The 16,438-nt window shown below is 42.1% G+C and overlaps 1 protein-coding gene across 1 annotated transcript; it reads left to right on the top strand.

Moving 5' to 3' along the window:
- The first annotated feature begins 3,938 nt into the window (after nucleotides 1-3,938).
- Nucleotides 3,939-15,830, top strand: LOC110841274 (uncharacterized). The gene is made up of 4 exons (XM_022086666.2): nucleotides 3,939-4,180; nucleotides 6,025-6,114; nucleotides 8,550-8,666; nucleotides 12,279-15,830. Exons 1-4 carry the CDS (start codon nucleotides 4,052-4,054, stop codon nucleotides 12,792-12,794), a joined length of 852 nt encoding a protein of 283 aa, XP_021942358.2. The 5' UTR covers nucleotides 3,939-4,051; the 3' UTR covers nucleotides 12,795-15,830.
- The last annotated feature ends 608 nt before the right edge of the window (nucleotides 15,831-16,438 follow it).

Genomic DNA, 16,438 nt, shown 5'->3' with positions numbered 1-16,438 from the left:
CCGAATTTGATCGAAATCCTTTGTGTAGTTTCGGACGGACGGACGGACGGACGGACGGAGAGAATATTCATGTAGCAGCTCGGCCCTGCCTCACTTTCTCCGACCCAAGTGGGTGTTACTAATTCCTGAAAGTCATAACGCGTTAGTTGCATGTGCAGCTACAAGAATGCGTTGCGGTAGGTTAAAGTTCATCCAACATCAAGTTAAAGACGTATCATTAAAAGCATATTTCTCGGAATCAATTAAAATATCCATACACAAGCAAATAAACGAATAGAGAAATGAAATACTGAGCTCTACTTGGTATGAGTCAGGACGTATCTGTTTCATGGTCTTACTCTCGATGTGGTTAAACTGACTACTAACTACTATCGACTTCTGCTCGACTGAACACGACGAACATGCCATGGAATCACAGGGTGATAAACTGAAATAATCTGGAAGTGGCCGTGATCTATTCAAGAGGATGAATAAAAAAAGTAGCTTACACCAGAATATTTATTATTTATTTAGTGTTCTGTCTGACGACATGTCCATATGAACAGGATCCTTCCATCCTTTTCTCGGACTGGGACCTGTTCATATACGTTCTTGGCAGATGATCCAGAAGTGGTTTGCCATTGCCTTCTTCTGTGTGTGAATGGAGTAATTGTTGGGATGCCACGGAGGAAAACTCCGTGTTGCCTAGACCACGGCCTTGCCCAACACAAGTTATAAATTCGGGCACCGCCGGGAATCGAACCCGAGACCCCAGGATTACAAGGCCAGCGTTCTAACCGCGCGACCACCGTGGCGGTACACCAGAATATATGAGAATATTATTCTCGACTTGCGTAATTCTGTGTTTCTTGGCGAGACGGGCTTGAGGACCGCCCGGACATTTGGGCCTGTGTTGGTGAGGGCGAACAAGCACGACGGCTAAAAATAACACGCCATGAGACTGATTCATTAGCTGTACACACGTCTCCATTCAGACGGACAGATCGAACATGCAGCGTCACACTTCCGCGAAATATCAATCCTTTGTTTTGTGATGTCGTCTTCCAGTTTCAGAGCTCGTTGTGAATGCCTGGACATTGTTCGCCGAACGTCAACCCCTGCTGTTGGCTTACACAGCACCTAGTCACGTCATCTTCCGTTCTTCACGCTGCCTCTGCACTAAAGAAACTCTTGTTCCGGATATGTGGTGACAATACTGCGTGTCTTACAACGCAATCCGCGATTTTTTGTCTGCGCTGTGAAAGCGAACAGGATCATTTCCTGTATTCATGATTGTTTTCTTCCTCTGTTTACGCCGAATTCTATTCTGGACCATGATTTCGATTCAGTTTCGTTACGCATCGTTATCTATTATGATTGTGATAATAAACAGCCCTGGGACGGCGTAGTTGGGAGGACAATATTAAAATGGACCTTACGGAAACAGGGTTGGAGTGTCTGGATTCGATTCCTCTGACTCAAGACACCTTTCGAGTTCCATAAAATATAGGTAAATTTTTGACTAAGTTGAACGTACTATCAGCTTCTCAAGTTGGACTCTGCTTAGTGGAGCTTGTTGGTTGGTTTGTTTGTTAGCTTACTCCGTTACGGAAAGGGTTTAACCCTCGTTCATGGTGATATACCTGTAATACGGCGCGAAATTAGAATAATATCAACACTTATATGATGTTACGGAAAGAATGGCGAGTAGACTATGCAGAGGGATAGAGCGGTGATTAGAAATGAGAAAAATAATGACAATTCGCACAAACATCCAGAGGTAAACAATGAATGTGGCACAACGAAACATGTTTGCAGAGTGGAAGGAATGATAATTAAGCCAAATGTAAGAAATATGAAAAACAGAAATAATCTCACACACTATGTTACATCGTAATCAACAAATAATATTTGAGAAAATGCTTTCTGTTGTATAAACACTTCTCTTGGGTGCATGGCATACAAAGGTCTAGAAGAGAGATTACATTTTGAAAATAAGATATAACAAAGACAAAGTAAAAGTGAGAATGATGATGCGGTAAGTAAAGTGTCTGGTAAGGGATTGGAAGACTCGGATTGGCCTCTATGGGAGCAGGGAATTTCTTCACAGACAAGACTCTGAGGTAAAGCGGCCACAGCGTGAAGCTACTGACAGTGTTAAGAATTTGCACAGATTTTCCTCCACGTCTCCACAGAACTCAATTTCGTCATCGTCCTTGCATAAGCCATTTTCCCCAAATTTAAATTTCGTCTCGCGACCCACTGGTGGTCGTAAACCTACACATGCAAATAAAAATGCATAACCCCAAAAAATGTGAACTGAAGAACGCAAAAAAGAAATGGTCACGCTAATTAGTTACTGGAGCCACAAGCTTAATAAGACGACAGGGAGACGTTTTTCTCTGAGGCGCTAGCTTATGCAATGCACTTCAAGTAATTAAGTCTCTCTTTCCACTGCAGCTTAGAACACGCCAGTACCAGTTTACAAAAATCTGGCCAAACTGGGCGTGGTGAGTCCAAGGGTATCCATGGGTTCTCACACAAAACGCAGGAAGTTTCGAGTCCTGGAGCGAAAAATTTCCATAAGGTCGGCCAGGTCCCCACCCAGTCCAATCTGTAACTCCCGACTATCGCACAAAAGGCCACATCCGCCCCACTTTGCATTCAGCCTACGCGCAACTCAGTGACTGGCTTACAGGATGGCTAACCGGGAATCGATTCCAGGCAGCGGCAGGCACCTAAGTGAGCCAGCAAGCCAGTTAAGTACTAGTAAGTGACTACTGGTTGGATGACTGAGTTCGATACCCGATTAGTCAGGATAGGTTGATCAAGGAAGTTATTTAGTCAAAGAAATGGCTTAGTCAGGAAGTGGATTCGGTACGTTCCTGCTTCACTTTCTGGGCTCAAAGGCTGGATGTTAGTGAGCTTTCAGGTTCTCACGGCGGCGAGTATGAAGGCGACTGTCCACCGGAATGATGCGCCCTGCATTTGGTCAAATTCTACCAGGCAACATCCCAGAAAAGAGTCATCTTCTCTCAGTGATAATCTTTTGTGATTTTCCTTGGGATATCAGACTCCCTTTAAATCATCCACGAACGCTTTGACATTCTTTAAAATTCGTCATTCACGACCATCTTTTAAAAAACGCGGCTAAGAAAGCAACGTTAAATAAAGAAAGATGCAAATAAGCAAAGCGATCAGAGTGGGAATTTAAGAACCTCGAGACATATTCCTTTGAGTTTGGAAGGTCCTGCGTTTAATCTTGGCCTGAGACTGACGACTTCGTGGTATTCCTCAGTTCATCTAGGCAAATGCTGGGATAGTACCTTCGCGATCGCTTACGCCCACATGCTTTGAAATTCATTATTTATTAACCAACACATCATTGAACGCTGAACAGAAGAAAGAAATCTGTACAATATGCCCATCGGAACACACTGTTACAAAGACATCAATTAAGCTTTATCACGTCCTTTTGTCTTTCTCTGAGTCGTAAGAGAAATATCCCTGGGGATGACTTACAATGCACTGCAATTCGAAAGCAAAGAAAAACCTACAAAGCTGAGGTTAGGCGTACAGGTGTTACTAGTCGCGAGGCTTACGGGTGTCAGCCCCCCCCCCCTCCCGAGGGCCCCCAGAAAGAACGAGTGGCAAGGCAACAACTTTTAAAAAGCGTGCGTGCGTGTGTGTGTGTGTGCGCGCCTCCTGCCAGCGTAAGGCTTATCTGTGGGAACGTGGAGTCTAGGGTAGTTCCCACGAAACCATTCCTTCCCCCTCCACAGCCTACCACAAGCTTGGCACGGGGCCCCCAGAAGACCGGAGACAGAAACAGATGATGAAGACGGAGAAGAATCATACACCTGGTTGGCAGGGGGGGGGATATAGGGGGGGTGTACAAGAATTAAAAAAGGGGGGTGGGGTTGTGTACGCGGCGGGAGGGAGAGAAAAGGAAAGGTTTACTGCAAGTTCCTTTACTGTAGGACTGACTCACGTCAGTGAGAGACTCTGTATATCCCGCGGACGGTTTGTGTTGTGTGGATGAGAGAGTTCGTCGTGGTGTTGAGATTTCACGATGCTAGCGCCACGAGGTATAGACGTAGCAGATCATCATCATCATCATCACCATCATCATCATCATCTGAACTTCGAAGCACACGATTACCATGTACCACCAATTTCTCGTACTATTCAGTACAAGAAGGTAAGTTCTCTTGTTGTATTGCTATCACGGTGAAAGACCTAACTAAAAAATTCTGTTAGCACTTTCATTTCCTGATTTTGTGTAACCCAGTTCTCCCTCTGTTTCTGTAAATCTTTGCCCTGATATCCGAAGTTGTCTTTTCTCTCGCGTTAAAACAATACCACAGTTAATTTTCACTGTGACTCCCATTCAAGATGATATGAAGTGAATTCATTCATTATTAAGTGTAATTCAGAAATAGCCTTTTGTACATACAGCTTACTTTACTTACAAATTCCCCTTATAAATACAGCCTTCAAAATTTCGTAAACTCAAATTTATCCCTTAACAGTGTTGTCTTGGCGGCCTTCATGTCGTCTGTTCCTCAGATAAATGAAAAGTTTTTCGTCTTGGAATTTCATATCGAATTATTGATTCATTTACAAATGTAGAATTCAACGGAAAATATATTTTGCTTCTGTATTACGTGGTGTAGCATTTTGTTCACAAAATTATGCCTTTGATTTAGGATATGAAACTGAAAAATTTACTTTTAACACAGTCAACTCTAACTTGGGCACAATACTTTCGTATGAGTAGCCTATGGTATTGTTTCCATCAAGAATCTGAACTTGGCCATCCGAACAATTTATTAGTCATGTATAATCCTGTCGCGTAGTCTGCTGACGAGTTACGAACTCAGTCCTCTTTGTGTAAGAGGGAAGAGAGAAATACAAACAAATAAAGGAAAGTTACTATCGCTGTTTTTCTTATGGCTTAAGTAGGCCTAACCGAGAATCTTTTCCCGCCATTGACAGACGGTCTCACGCTGTTAGCTCCTAATGGCGGAAAGAAAAATAGATAAGATATCAGAAATAACAGACAGACCGCCACTTAAACCTGGGAGCATTGATAATTAATTAAACACGAACTCCTTTACGTTACATAAATGTTTGGTAATGAAACGCGTTCGAACAACTTAATTTGAACAACTTTTCAGCTACTCAGCATCCAAAATCAGTACGTAAACAAGACGTTGATATCTTTTCGACTCAGACAATTTCATCTTGATTAATTATGGAAACGGTTTAAAGGCTCAAGTTAAGTATGCATATGGTTTACAGGAAAGGTGGTGAAGCCGTGAGCCCTCGAATTAATTATCCCACGCTCATTAGACAATACTGGTCCAACTGCGTATGTTACACAGCAAAGACGGAGAGGGGTAGGGTATCTTCAAAGGTTACCTCTGTGTTGCCTTGGGTTAAATGGTCTGAATAATACCATGAAAAGCTTACGTCAAGACAGCCAGTAATCCGGCCAAGAATCGAACCAGATACCTCAGAACATAAAATTAAGATTATCAGGTTGGTCATTGAGCCTTGGGATACACAACGACCTGTTTTAACTGCTCAATTTCCATAGACCTGTAGAATGTGATGTGTATGTGGGGGGGGGGGGGGGGGAGAGACTCTGAATGAAAGCGGTCGTGGCCTATTTCAAGGTCCTGTCTCGGCATACGCACAGTGTTACTGACTAAACGCTCAGTTCAGGATATCCGGCCCCGATTCGAAACTGGGAACTCCCAGCTGCTTCATCGAACTTATTAATACTATTTTTGTACTAATCTTCGATAAATAACATTCGCAGTTGATTTCTCGTCGTTAAATGGTCTATGATACCCATGATAACTGAGTCATGTGATGGACCGGGGATCGATTATCGGAAGGAGCTGACGACGTTGTCGTCGTTGAATTGCTACTGTCTGGCCAACTCACCTCCATCTAAAGCCGAGGTCTATGGGGGTTTTACCTCCATACACCATACCATGGAATTTCATTCTTTGGCTCCTGTCGATTTTGTTTCAGGTGACAAAGCCGTTACTGGAGCGAAAGAGGAGGGCGAGGATAAACAAATGTCTGGACGAGCTGAAGGACCTCATGGTCGGCGCCTTAGAGGTAGGCAACTCAAATGACTTGTTATATTATTAAATCAATGGATATTTTATATCTGGCTTGCAGATAACAGCGCACGGATTATGATACATAGAGGCGATCTTATAATTTTGACGTGGTTTCGTCAAGGAACTTCCCATGACTGAACTACAACCGTCATTACTTGTTACAATCATCGATTTTCTTGAAAGTAGGCATCAGTTTCATGTCACAGAATGCCTATAACCAAATCTTGGCACTTTATTAGATTTATTAAACTGAGCACTCACTGTTCGTAGAGAAACATTAACTGCTCGCAACAAAAACATGTTAGCACAACATTCCGTTGTTGTAAGTTCTGTAATACAAGCCTACGAATTGGCGCTTGGTTCCACTCGAAAGGCAGCGTTGTAAATGCAACAATTTCTATCCCTTTCGGGAGAAAAGTCGACCAAGTGCAATATTTGAAGGTGTCTGCCTCTGTTATGGTTCCGGGACTTCGTTTGACTCATTGGCTGGCTAACTAAATAAACAATCAACCAATTAATAAACTAACGGAGTACTACTTCATGTACTAATGTAGGCCGCCCAAAACCCGCCACTGGACACATTTCTAAGCCACTTCTATCCATAAGATCCACGTTCCGACTTAGTCCCTTTCTTTGCCTGCCAATAACTTTGTATGGATTTTTCATTTCTTCCCATTATTCCATCGTAAATTCCACGATTTTACCAACACAAAGTTTAAAATTTAACGTATGGCTCGGGGAACCATAAATAAGAGTTGGTCCTCAATTTCGTTACGAAGATTTGTTGAATGGTTATCACCTGGATAACTACGTTCGGACTCTGGAGTGACTTGAAATTCTGATTTCGAATCTCATGGTTACTTATTTGGGTTTCTGAATAAAATAATCGAACATGACAAAGAGATAGAAAATTACTACAGCAAAATACACGATTACAGTACTCACAAGTAAGTGTCTAATGCAGCAGATCGGAGCAGAAGGTGCGAGAAATAGGAACACATCAACCACTGGTGATTAAACACTCGACACCGTCCGATTTAATCAAGCGGAGCGAGTTGAGTGGAACGTAGCACGCGTGGGACAGATGAGAAATTCATAGAAAATGTTGTTAAGAAACATCGAGGGTAAAAGACCGAGGACTGTATGGGTGGATGGGCCTAGAGGCACAGCGGACTGAAATGCCTCGGGTTAGAGTCTGAAGGAATTCTTTTGTGAACACGGTAATGAACCATCAGGTTCCATTAAAGCAGGAAAAACTGTGTACCATGAAGTTAGCTAATGCAAACAATTTAAATCAGTATGGTGGGAAGAAGGAAGACAATTTGTTTCGCCGCTGTCAGATTTGTGACGGTTGTGTTTGACTTGCGTGTTTGTTTGTCCCGGACTATCCGTCGTTTGATTGAAAGGAGCTCACTCGACCGGAACACTGTCACGGAATGACAGCAATCCGCAAACAAGAAAACAAAACCCAAAATACATTACATCACTTTCCTCCAAACGACATCAAAAAAGAAAAAGAAATGTTCGGGGCCCAACCATTATTTACAATTTCTGTGCTAGTACCCGGCCATTGGTCGAGATCGGGCGCTGTTTCTGAATCCTGTCTCGTCATTCATTGGTTTGCCGTTGTCCCACAACCACCCCGGTTTTACACTTGCTCGATATCACTGTTAACGCTGACGTACCAGAAGAAGTCAGGTGTTTCGTATTTTTATCGATAAGCACGGCGTTTCACGTGTCTAGTAAAATGTTAATAAAAGTAAAGGTAAAGTTTGTCCCACTATACGCCATGTAGGCGCTTGGGGGGAGAGGAGGTATAGCTCCTCTCTTCCTTGACCTCTGCACTAGATGAGGGTGAGTGGTCTGCATCACGCCCCGGCCGGCTTTACCCCCGGGAAAGGACCCCGGTACCCATTGTAGAGGAGGCTGAGTGGGCCCCAGAGCCGGTCTGGACGCAGAGGCTAGAGGAAAAAAATCCTCTGCCCCCGTCGGGGATCGAACCCCGGTCGTCCAGCCCGTAGCTAGTCACTATACTGACTGAGCTATCCCGGCTCATAGTTAAATGTTAATAGTCCGATATAAAATCGGATCCATTAAAAAAAATTGAAAGCAACTTTTATTATTAGCCGTGATTAGCATAATAAAAACACGTGGGCTTTTTGGATATGTTCGTATTAACAATCAATACAAATACAGAGAATATTCTGTGAGCGGTTGATATATGCCCCCATCCGACTCATATTTTTGATATAAAGAGCGTATGACAGACAGACAGACCGGTGCAAACGAGTTCCTGACACGACTGGGAGGCGAGTAATTGCCTCTGGGCGACCGCACGCTCGATTGAAGGCGCTGTTTCTGTAGCCAAAACATTTTCTCATATCAGTGGCATTCTGCAGACTCAGAGTTCCACAGATCTGTATTTTCTAGGCGGAGGGCGAGAACGTGAGTAAGCTGGAGAAGGCCGATATCCTGGAGCTCACTGTGCAGCATCTGCATCGGCTCCGGCGACCGCGGGACGCCGCGGAGGACGCCCATCGCTTCCAGGTAAGGGCATTGCATTCCAGCTACGGGTACGTCGCGTTCCGACATCGACATGGGATCCCGACAGACAAGAGACGAGCGCTGTTCAACTACGTACTTGGGCCAGTGGATAGTCGATAACCGCGCAATCGGTTCACGGTTCGAGATTAGTACGTGCGATTTATAGAGTAGCGGAAAGGCTGGTGCTTCGGGACCAGAAGCGCGTATAAAAACCCGTATCCTCTAAGAAATCAAGGCTGTCAGGGTAAACAAATGCTGTTTGATCTCAGAACTATACGAAAACCAAGTACATTTTAGCAGACACACAGTGTTATAACAGTTGATGTGTGTTCTAAACGGGTAAGCGTGGTCTTCAGATAAATGCCAGCCAACTATTTGGGTCCATTTGCGTGTTTTATGAAGACACTTATGAACATTCCCTTTCCATAAAAGACAAGTAATGTTACTGCCCGAGCCTTCATTAGCTTTTTAAAGATTCTTGTCCATGGAGGTGGTTAACATACAACGGATGAAAAAAGTAGAAAGTTGTACTAGAAATGTTGAGAAGAAATCTGTAGCCTAAGGTAACGCCTCGGGAAATCGGTGCTATTAAGCGATTCTGTCCCACCTTTCCTTCGCATGAAACCGTGTAATTGTAGAATAAACCAATTTAATGAAGGTCCTCACGCATCTAAGCCTGGCATACGAGACGCTACATCCCACAAAAACTCTCCATTTACGTCTTACCGTCTCCTTTTTTAAATTATTCTCCATGTTTAATAGCTACCGATACTAATTAGTACTGCAGTAATTTATGGAGAAAATTAAGCTTTAACTACCTGGTAACCACTTAAATTGGCAAGCCTTAGCTTTATTTAACACACGAGAGGCATTCTGAAGGGTTTGGTGAAAAAATAACACGGCCTAAATTTCAGATTTGGAGGGGGACGGAGTTTCCTTGCGAATATGTTGAAGGAGGAGTAGTGGACACCCGACAAGGGGTGATACTCGAGCATCGGTGTTGCTGGTAGTTAACGCCCTCCCTACAAAACCAGTGTGTTACGAAGTGCTTCGCATTTCAACGGATTCTTTTTGGAACGACCTGAATGTGCACTTTTCAACAAATTTTAACAAAATTCTTTTAGAATTTTTGGAGATGAAATTCGAGGAAACAAAGACCTGCGTTCATTTTATAACTGCGCAAAGAACGCATTTGGATAACGTAAGAAAGATGGTGTTGGGTGTAAGTGAATGATTTGCCAAATGAAAACGTCAATAAACATTTTAGAATTTTCTTTCATCTACACCAGGTGTGGCCAACCCAAATGATCTTTCGGGCCACTTTGGAAATGCATCACAACTCCGCGGGCCACATATAAAATCATATATCCCCATATTAGATTTAGATACACTATAGACATTTTTTTGGAGTGAAAAATTGAAACATAATGAGTTATTATTATTGTGTTTACTATTATTCTTACATGTAAACATAGATAATATAATATATTTAATACATATAATTGAATATATGGATGCACAAATAATGTATTTTTTAATACATTGGTTTTCACTACTTTGGCCATTATAAAATGAATATATTTTGTAAAAGTGTGATGAATCTCGCGGGCCGGAAAAATGTTCAAGGCGGACCACATGCGGCCCGCGGGTTGGTCACCCCTGATCTACACCCTGTTTAAAAAATCTCCTCGTTTTCTGCACGTGTACTGACTGTGCTAAAAATATTCGACTATGAAATGATGGCCCGTGGTAGTTGTGCCTTTCCACACACCGTTTCCAGTGAAAAAAGAAACATATTGACATTGCAAGGGGAATTAGGACAAAATGAGAGACACACGCCAAAAATAACACAGGATTTATAGTTGTAGTCGCTAAGTGGAGCGTTTTTTTAAGAATATCCACGACAGTGTTTTGTTCAGGGAGTGTTAATAAAATGGCGGTGTTTCAAATATCATTATCCAATCACTAAGCCGGACCATTCGGCTGGTTGTTTCGCTCTTATTATTCTCGTCACCCAGTAATGCAGTGCATTAATGTCTACAAAACCTGCCGCCTGTTCTATATTCTCGGTTTATAGACGAAGAATCATTATTTTCTATGACCTCCGGAGGTCGGAACACATACTTTTCTTTTATTCATAGTCATTAGGAAAGTATCCTGTCGTTTACGTCCAAGAATGGCCATCTGATGTAGGAGAATGCTCTCTTATTATATTGAACTTCCTTGCCTTGCTGTTTTCGTCAAGAGGATTTCAAATGTGCTGCTTTATAATCATATATAAGCTATTTTCTGAAACATTTGTGAATAAAGCTGTTAACGTCGTAAAAACACGTATAAAACAATTTTACATCACAGTTTTTGCCCAATTATAAACATGAGACTAATTTACAATTTCTGGAACTTTGCATGTATAACTTTACTTTTTTGAACTGTAGTGACTCGTTTGAAAATGTTGGCTACGTAGTCAAGAAACTAGTTTTCTGTGCAAATATGTGGAACTTTATGGCTCTATGAAAAAGTTATATTCGCTCAGCTTCAATGGAAATTCATGTCTTTGGCAACGTACGAGGTGCGATCGGAAAGTTTCAAGACTGCGCCTATAAAAACCCGTAAACTTATCTCAGATATTAAATTCATCCATCACCCTCGAAGTAGTTCCCCTGGGAGTGAACACAACGATCCCAGCGCCGCTGCCAAGCCTGGAAGCATCCCTGGAAATCTTTCTTTGTCAGCCTGTCAATCACCATCTGCGATTCTGCCTGAATCTCTTCTATCGTCTCAAATCTCCTTCCCTTTAGCTGAATTTTCATCTTTGGGAAGAGGAAGAAGTCACACGGCGAATAAGGAGGGTGCGGGATGACGGCCATGGTGTTTGAGGCCAAAAACTGCCGAACTTTGAGGGCGGTGTGCGCTGGCGCGTTGTCATGATGCGTCGCATGTGGAGTTCTTCCTTTAGAATCAGCTGACAGGTCCCATAGCCTATCCCAACAATGTCGCACAAGTCGTTGATGGTACGACGTCGATCTTCGTGAATGGCCTGCCGAATCTTCGTAACATTTTCGGGCGTTGTGCTCGAAGATGGTCGTCCAGAACGCTCGTCATCATTGACAGAGGTTCGGCCATTTTTAAAACGTGAATGCCACACAAAAGTTTGTGCACGACCCATTGCGGACTCCCTAAATGCTTGCTTTAGCATTTCATAGGTTTCCGTAGCCGTTTTGGCGAGTCTTTGGCAAAATTTGATTTGTTCATGAAAATCCGCCATTCCGAAATCGCAGGAGGGTCGGTGTAATGCACTACCGAAACGCCCGTAACTAAGAAACTAATGATAATTCGATGATGCCGGCTGGCACACTGATTCACTATGAATGTAGGCCGCACCCCCTAGCGGCAGAAGCTCGTACTACATCCGGTTCGCCCTCTGTTGACACAGTCTTGAAACTTTCCGATCGCACCTCGTATTTTGAACATCAAGAATGTTTTCACGAACTACGCTCAGTTCAGTCGTAATCAACTATCAACCAGCTAGGAATATTTTCAATTTCAGTTACGATTAAACCCTGTGGGGATGTGCGAGTGTTTGAAGCAGGTACCTAGGAGATTCCCTTGTTCCAGGCTGGATTCAGTCAGTGCGCTAGTGAGGCCTGCCAGTTCTTACTGTCTCTGCCTGGGCTTGACGCTCGAGTTGGACGCCGGCTTGTGGCTCACCTCGGTCAGTGTGTCTCGGCGGGCCCTCTCGGTGTTACGACTGACCCGCAGTCACCCAAACTCCGTTTCTCAACTCATTCTCCGTCCACTGCACCGAACCAGACGCGGAGTCCTCCAGGGCCACTCAGCGTCCAAGTGCCAACTTCTTCCCGCTTGTGTTTCTCTCCGCCTGTGTCACCATCATCAGCATCGCCAGAACTAAGTCCTATGGCATCGTTTCGATCACCGCAGCCCATCCTTTCCTCGACTCCCAGCGTTCAAGACCTGGCGAGGCCCATTACGGGGCTCCTGATGACTGTTCCAGGTAAGGGTGTAGATTCGGCGAGGAAGTCAACAGAAGATCTTCGGCAAATCCAACAACAACAACAACAACAACAACAACAACAACAGCACCACCAGCAGCCTATGTGGAGACCGTGGTAATCGCAAATAGAGTCGAGATAGCCGGTCTGCTGATATTTGCACCAGTTATGTTGAGAGTTCGCGGGAATATTCGAATTATAGACAGAAACAGTAGCAGCAATTCAAATGGAGCCCGTACTGATTGTCAGTAGAGTAAAATGTATTTAGGGAAGTTCGTATGAATCCTGAAAAATAACTTTTTTTTGTTCCACAGTTTAATCTGGTAGAAATTTTCCGACGTAGAAGACCTTGCTGCCTCCACCATCAAGGCGATGCGTGATTATGGAGGCAGCAGAGACGTCTGAAACGTCGGTGAACTTCTACCGGACTACGTGGCCTTATAACCCATAAGAGAGCCGTCTTCTTAGTCGCCACTGAGAATCTCAAATCCTACATCTGAATCCTGGGGACTCTGCCATTAAATGTTTTCTTACAAGCAAAAATTCGGAAAACTTACTGCCGAGTTAAACACGTTATCAATTTTAAGCTCTTCATGAAATGGCTTAAGGTTACGTCTTGAGTTGGGAAACATCATTTTATATCGGTATATATTTTTTCTAATAAATGTAAAATAGGCAGGACGAATGTGCTCTATAATTATTATGTACAGTTGTTTGTGTGTGTGTGGGGGGGGGGGGGCGAGTATGCAGCGAGCCAAACGAGTTCCCCATCTCAGAACATCTCAGCGAGACTTAATAAAACCTAGCAAACTGCATCGTTAATCGTTTACGAATGTTCGTAGCAGCCAATTTAATGGAAATTTTCTCGAAAGCCATGGTAATGTCTGTGACACTCTGTCCGCTGTAAGGATGTCGGGTTACCCACTCCCCATATAGCCTATATAAAATATAAACAGTGGTTAAAAATACTTGAAGCGACTTACTGAACTCTCCGTGTTCTCGTGGACAACATGGAAACTATTTTTCTGCACAATTCACGTGGAGACCAAAACACTTATCTACCGTGGGATTTATCTCTCAAGGTTCCTGTTTCAACCATCCCTTCACTGTTCCGAATTTATCAGTTATGGTCTCCCACATTCACGCGTTTCTAGCGAAGATAAACGCTGGATGCTATGCGGAACGTAGCGAAACGTCGACTGAAACACGACGACATTACGACAGACATCTTAATCCCACGGTATGATATGTGCTCAGTCAGGAAAACACTCTAGAATATGACAATGGCTGTGTATAAAGCGTGTTGTAAGATTCGGTGAATTACTTGCTTTGTAAACTTCCTCTTAACTACCCCTTGTAGATTTACGTCATATATTTGATATTGATCCTGTTGTATTAAGAGATGGTTATATTAATTTGTAGTTTATTAGTGGTAGATATTGCTTTAATACGCGGCTCAGTGATCTCATTGTGTACAAAGTTTTAAGAAGTCTCCCTTTTAAACTATCCCATTGAATTGGTTATAGTAATGAGCATTTTTAGAGTTAGAGTTAGTATTTGATGTCAGAAACAAATACGAAAGTGAGTTTTCGTAATTGGTGCTCCCGGTATTTTTCATATTGTCACCTATTTTCTGTCTTTTGACGTTTCCAAATCAACTGCTAAAGCAAAAGGAACTCTCAGGCACTCCGAAATACTTAAGAGATTGAGTTACTTTGCATCACCGTTTAAAAAACACGTAAAGTTAAAAAGTCAGAGAGAGAGAGAGAGAGAGAGAGAGAGAGAGCTATGGCAAGGAAAAGTAGTTAAGTAAGGTTCTAACATTCTCCAGATTTAATATTTACTTACATTAATTATTAATGAAGGTCAAAATGGGTACTCATACTGCATGATAGTTCCTCTCGTACGGCCCAGACGTGTCTGCATAAACACAAACTTAAGTAACCGTCTCGTACTTTATATAAAAACATTCTACTTTAACAATTTAAAGTTTTCAAATTATAAAATTTTGTTAATTTAATAATTATCATAATTTCAAATTATCATAAAAATGCTGTATATAAAATTACTCAACTTTTGATCTTCAGTTCATATAGTCTCAAGTGTCTGATAAACTTCGTAGAACAAATACAAAATGTCAAAATGCTCTTAACAGTGCGTGAAGTGTTATTATGCAATAATCAGAAATCTACTACCGATGTCTTTCAAATGTGTAGTACATATAAAATAGATGGGTAGTTTGCTAAACCAAATATTGTACAAATGGTTTATGTTTTGGATCGATGAATTTTAGTTCATATTGTGTTTGATGAACGATAATTTTCTCTGTAATTGTTAATGTGTTACTATCTTATGCTGATTTTTCAAACACAAGTTATTTCAATTATAGGTGCAGTCATGTTAGAAACCTTTAAACATGTCGATTGATATGAAGGTAATGAATGGTTTATCTCTTAACATTCAATATGATGATATCATTGTCGTATGACGTATTTGCGGAATGTAAAGCCGGCTGCGACCACGTAGGCCTACTTGCGATATACCAACACTTCGCCTGGCGTATTTTGCCTACAAACACTGCGCCCTCTTTGTCTTGATTTATTTCGTATTCAAGAAGTGTCCCACCATCTCTCAAGATTTAAATATCATAGCTTCTCAACTACAGAAAATCCTCTTTACCATGGAAATATTTAACTCGTGTTTTCGTATAATAAAATAATACCTTGAAACGAGACACTTTGCCATGGAATATCTAATTGTAAAATCGGTCGGAATTAATTTAATACAAACATTAGGCAGATGTAAAAGGAATATGAACACTACTTCTCATGTGGGGCTAATGACAAAATGAAGTACAAGTGGTTGGCTCTCCGGTTCCGTACAATACGTATAACTTATGAACCTGATGAGCAACTATTAGCTTCTCAAGAAGGGAAGGTTAACATGACTGCACAGAAAATACAGTAATGGTTTATTCTATCTACTTTGTTGCTTTATAAGTTGGGGTGAAGTGTCCAGACACCTAGAAAAAAAGCGCTCTGTGATTCTCAAATATCCATATTACGGTTCCTTTTTGCAAACTATAAAAGTTTTTGTAAGATACCATAATTTGTACATGCCTAATACGTTAATGAAATAAAATATATTCATATTTAGACTGGACTGTATTTTTTCGCTACAAGATCTGGTTTCTCGTCTGGAAACAAGAGACACTGCAATTTTCCCCTCCTTGAACCCTAAGGCAATGTTTCTGAATCCTGCCGGCATTACAGCACGCTAGAATAGTCTCAGGGCACGTGGAATCTTGTGTTATAATTTGTGCGTGGAGGCCTGTATTATTCTCTATACTTCTATATGATTTTTAATTGCGTAACGTCATGATAACGGAGTTTTTCAACCACTCCAAGGTTTTCTCTCACATTTTTATTAAACAGAATATAGGCGAATGACATTGTAGAAAGGTATAATTTTTCTCGCTTCTTACCTCGATGTTGAAGTAAGAAAAGTTTGGAAATGAAGCCTAAAACAAACAGTAATTCAGCACAAAAATGAATTTGTAATAATAGACTGTACCTAGTTTTCCTCCGGGGGCTTCTTCCCAGGTTTCTCCGTGGCATCCCAACAATTACTCCATTCACACACAGAAGAAGGCAATGGCAAACCACTTCTGGATCATCTGTCAAGAACGTATATGAACAGGTCCCAGTCCGAGAAAAGGATGGAAGGATCCTGTTCATATGGACCTGTCGTCAGACAGAACACTAA

This window comes from Zootermopsis nevadensis, unplaced genomic scaffold (genome assembly GCF_977971745.1).
Source record: "Zootermopsis nevadensis isolate Lab colony 2312 unplaced genomic scaffold, Znev_1.0 Znev_ptg000030l, whole genome shotgun sequence".
Lineage (NCBI taxonomy): Eukaryota > Metazoa > Arthropoda > Insecta > Blattodea > Termopsidae > Zootermopsis > Zootermopsis nevadensis.
Note: the sequence above shows the minus strand (reverse complement) of the source record. Positions and strands in the feature narration are given on the sequence as shown.